General features: G+C 53.7%; 1 protein-coding gene across 1 annotated transcript in view; it reads right to left on the bottom strand.

The window, feature by feature from the left end:
* LOC119093504 (lysosomal cobalamin transporter ABCD4) overlaps positions 1-3,624 on the bottom strand; it is a 51,169-nt gene extending 47,545 nt beyond the window's left edge. Inside the window, exons 1-4 of the mRNA XM_037216464.1 lie at positions 3,605-3,624; positions 2,926-3,158; positions 2,517-2,644; positions 1,055-1,194 (exon numbers count right to left, since the gene is read on the bottom strand). Coding sequence (XP_037072359.1) covers positions 1,055-1,194; positions 2,517-2,644; positions 2,926-3,158; positions 3,605-3,624 — 521 coding nt within the window. The remainder of the gene's footprint in view (positions 1-1,054; positions 1,195-2,516; positions 2,645-2,925; positions 3,159-3,604) is intronic.

Raw genomic sequence — 3,624 nt, forward strand, 5'->3', positions numbered from 1 at the left:
ATCGAGACGTAGCGGACGGGCCTCCTGTATCCAGCGTGAGCCGCCGGTCGGCTTTGACTTCCTTGCCATCGAGAAACCGAATCCATCCACCGATTCGCCTGGTCTCAACGGCCTCGCCACCGGCGAGATGCGCAGTGTGCGCTAGAGGATCACCGGAACTATTCGTCTTCTGTTATGGCTGCGTTGCCCCGACCCTGCTAGGTCATGTGAAATGACGTCAATATCACCATCGGACGCGCGGAATTCGGCTTTTCCGCCTCCATAGCATTATTAAGCGATGTACCCTCACGGACACCGGCTCAAGCAGCTACAAGGGGTCACCGAAGGACAAGACAAGCCACCTTGATCACCCTGATCACCCTGAGTCAACAACAGGTCCTCGGTATCGTCGTATTGTAGCATGTCACTGCGTAAATGCTAGAAATAGCACACATCGTCCGGAATCGTGGGACGGACCCTGCTGGTAAACCTTCGGGGAGCGGTAGACTGGTGTTGAGGCAACAGGGGCCCGCATTTTGACCGCTACACCGCAAGCTACGTGCACCCCACCAGGTGCAGACTTTCGTGGCGATGTGAGTGGCACAATCTCAGGACTTTGCATCGAGAGCCACTTCAAAATCCTTTTAGACCGGTGTACTTCGCCTCCCGCCGATCTGCGTGGAGCGAATATGATAATCTCGGGCTTATCTGCAGCGCTGATGCCGACACAGCGGCGATGGCTACCGCGGCTCGCGCCAAGACGTCCTGCTCGTGCGGGAGCGCACACTTTTCATTGGTACTCCAGGTGAATATTGCCAGACATCGACTTCGAGAAGTCTTGCCGGTGGATGATTACGAAACCCTCCCTCAAACCGGTTACACCCGCGGAAATGATACCAGCCGATGATCGCCACCCCACGGAAGCCATCCTCGGTGGGGAAAGCTCCACTCCGGTCCCAGCCGTCAGCGCCTGCCGACCTGGGCCAGGGCACCGTCACCGCAAGCCCCGCGGCCTCGCCTCGCCCCGCAGAGCACGGCACACGTCAGACACGCGCCCCAGGCAGGCGGTACTCACGGGTTGTCGATGCGCGAGTCCATCACGTTGAGAAGATAGTAGTTGATCCCGGTAAAGTAGCGGCGGTGCAGAAAGCGGTCGACCAGCTGGCGCCAGGTGACGTACAGGATCGTCGATATGTAGATGCGCGACCCCTTGACCTGCGGAAGGTCGAAGTGACACTCAGACCGCTGCCACCACAGCAAGCTGTCGTCTCAGTGACAGCGGTGTGAGAACAGCAGACAGGGAGGAGGGATGTTCCCAACCAGCTCGAAAGCACTTAGCTCTTAACACGGTAGCAATAGCCTTATTCCTCGGAGAAAGAACAGCAGAATGGAGATATAGATGGGTTGATATTTCGGCAACATTCCTATATCGAAACAATTATATATATATATATATATCTATATCTATCTATCTATCTATCTATCTATCTATCTATCTATCTGTATCTATATCTATATCTATATCTATATATATATATATATATATATATATATATATATATATATATATATATATATATCTATATCTATATCTATAAGTATACATATATATATATAAGCTTAAAATTACAGAGCCAGAGCCTAAGCTCTTAAAAAACAATGCTGAAGCCGAAACCATCATATTTTCACACGAGGCCAAAGCCAAGGCTGCATCCTACGGCTCGAAGCCGGTACCAGGAGGCCGGAAGGGCACTGGCGCCCCCAAACCCAAAGCCATCAATACACAAAATAGCTTCACGAAGCCGAAGCCGAAACCGGCTTCGCCCCCAAAGCCGGCACGTCGAGCCAAAATGTAAACATTGACGGTGATGAAGTTATCTGCCGCGTGCCGTCAGCAGCCGCGACGTTCAGAACGCCCCGAGACTGCCTAGCGGCCACGGCCAGCGTACGCTACACTTCTATGGCGTGCGACAGAGGCGGGCACACTCACAGAGGAGACGACGAAGACCGGGCCGAGACACTCACGAACGATGGGAGGATCAGGCCTCGGGCTTTGAACGAGGTGAGGATCAAAATTATGTAAGCTGTTCAGTGCATTTGCGAGGAACATTATTCCCAAGATAACACGGTAGCGATAGCCTTATTCCTCGGAGAAAGAACAGCAGAATGGAGATATAGATGGGCTGATATTTCGGCAACATTCCTATATCGAAACAATAGCAGAAGCCTTTTTTCAATAAAGGCATGTTGCCGAAACATCAACTCATCTATATCTCCATTCTGCTGTTTTTCAGAGGAATAAGGCTATAACTACTATCTTATCGAGATGAGGAACGGACTAAGACACACACGAACGAGACAAGGGTCGGTCTAAGACATCTGCAAACGAAACGGGGATCAAGCCATGACACTCGCCTACGAGATGGGGATGTAGCCGGGGTACCCAAGAATAAAACGAAGACCAGACGCACAGGATTTCACGAGACGTCGGGCTGAGGCACGAACGAGGGTAGATACGAGTGGGCCGAGACACTCACGAACGAAATGACGAGCACTAGGCCGAGACACTCAGCGGTGAGAGTGCCGAAGGCGTTCCAGTCCTTGTCGCCCAACACTTGGTAGTACCGGCTGGGTATGATACCAACCCAATACACCACATACTGTTCTGAAACGATACGACCGAGGAGAAGGGCGATGTTCAAGGGCTAAGATCATTAGTGAACTTAATAGTAACATGAAGCCGACATCTCACGAACTTGTACTTTTCGCCTGGTTGTATAGTCATCCCTAGCATGCTGCATGATAGGTAGAACCTCCCTAAAATCACACATGAGCATCCACTGTTGAGAGAACGATGCTGATCAAGCCAACACCTCTCCCTATCAACCACCGGACCGAGTACGCCCCAGCTCGACAGGAGCCGACACTGGCTGCCGGCGCGCCCACCTGACCCGCTGAAGATGAGCAGCACCACCAGCTGAAAGACGCTGAAGGAGCCGAGGCTGGGGAACATGACCTTGAGCAAGGCCCAGGCGTGGCGGCAGAAGGTGCGGTCCAGGCCGTACCCGCCTTCTTCCGGCGTGCGCTCCTCCTCCGCCGGCGACGCCGGCTGGTCGGCGCTCTTCTGCGCGTCGGTCGTCGGTCGGCGCGCCGGCGTCGGTCGGCTCCTCTGGCGGGCACTGCACGCGCATGGTCGCCGCACAGGGAGCCGTTGCTGGCGATGGGTCGCTGCCGGATGGTACGTTGGATCGAATCAGCTTACGTCATGTGGCTGCCAACCACTGCCACTGACGATGGGTCGCTGCCGGATGGTAGGTTGGATCAAATCAGCTTACGTCATGTGGCTGCCAACCACTGCCACTGACGATGGGTCGCTGCCGCATGGTAGGTTGGATCGAATCAGCTTACATCATGTGGCTGCCAACCACTGCCACTGACGATGGGTCGCTGCCGCATAGTAGGTTGGATCGAATCAACTTACGTCATGTGGCTGCCAACCACTGCCACTGACGGTGGGTCGCTGCCGGATGATAGGTTGGATCGAATCAGCTTACGTCATGTGCCTGCCACCCACATACTGCTAGCATTCCTTCCTTTTCTGGTGTGTTTGATGCTGTGTGCTCACCATGCCATTACAGCACCCAT

This window comes from Pollicipes pollicipes, unplaced genomic scaffold, assembly GCF_011947565.3.
Source record: "Pollicipes pollicipes isolate AB1234 unplaced genomic scaffold, Ppol_2.1 Scaffold_4002;HRSCAF=4701_pilon_pilon_pilon, whole genome shotgun sequence".
NCBI classification, from domain to species: Eukaryota; Metazoa; Arthropoda; class Thecostraca; order Pollicipedomorpha; family Pollicipedidae; genus Pollicipes; species Pollicipes pollicipes.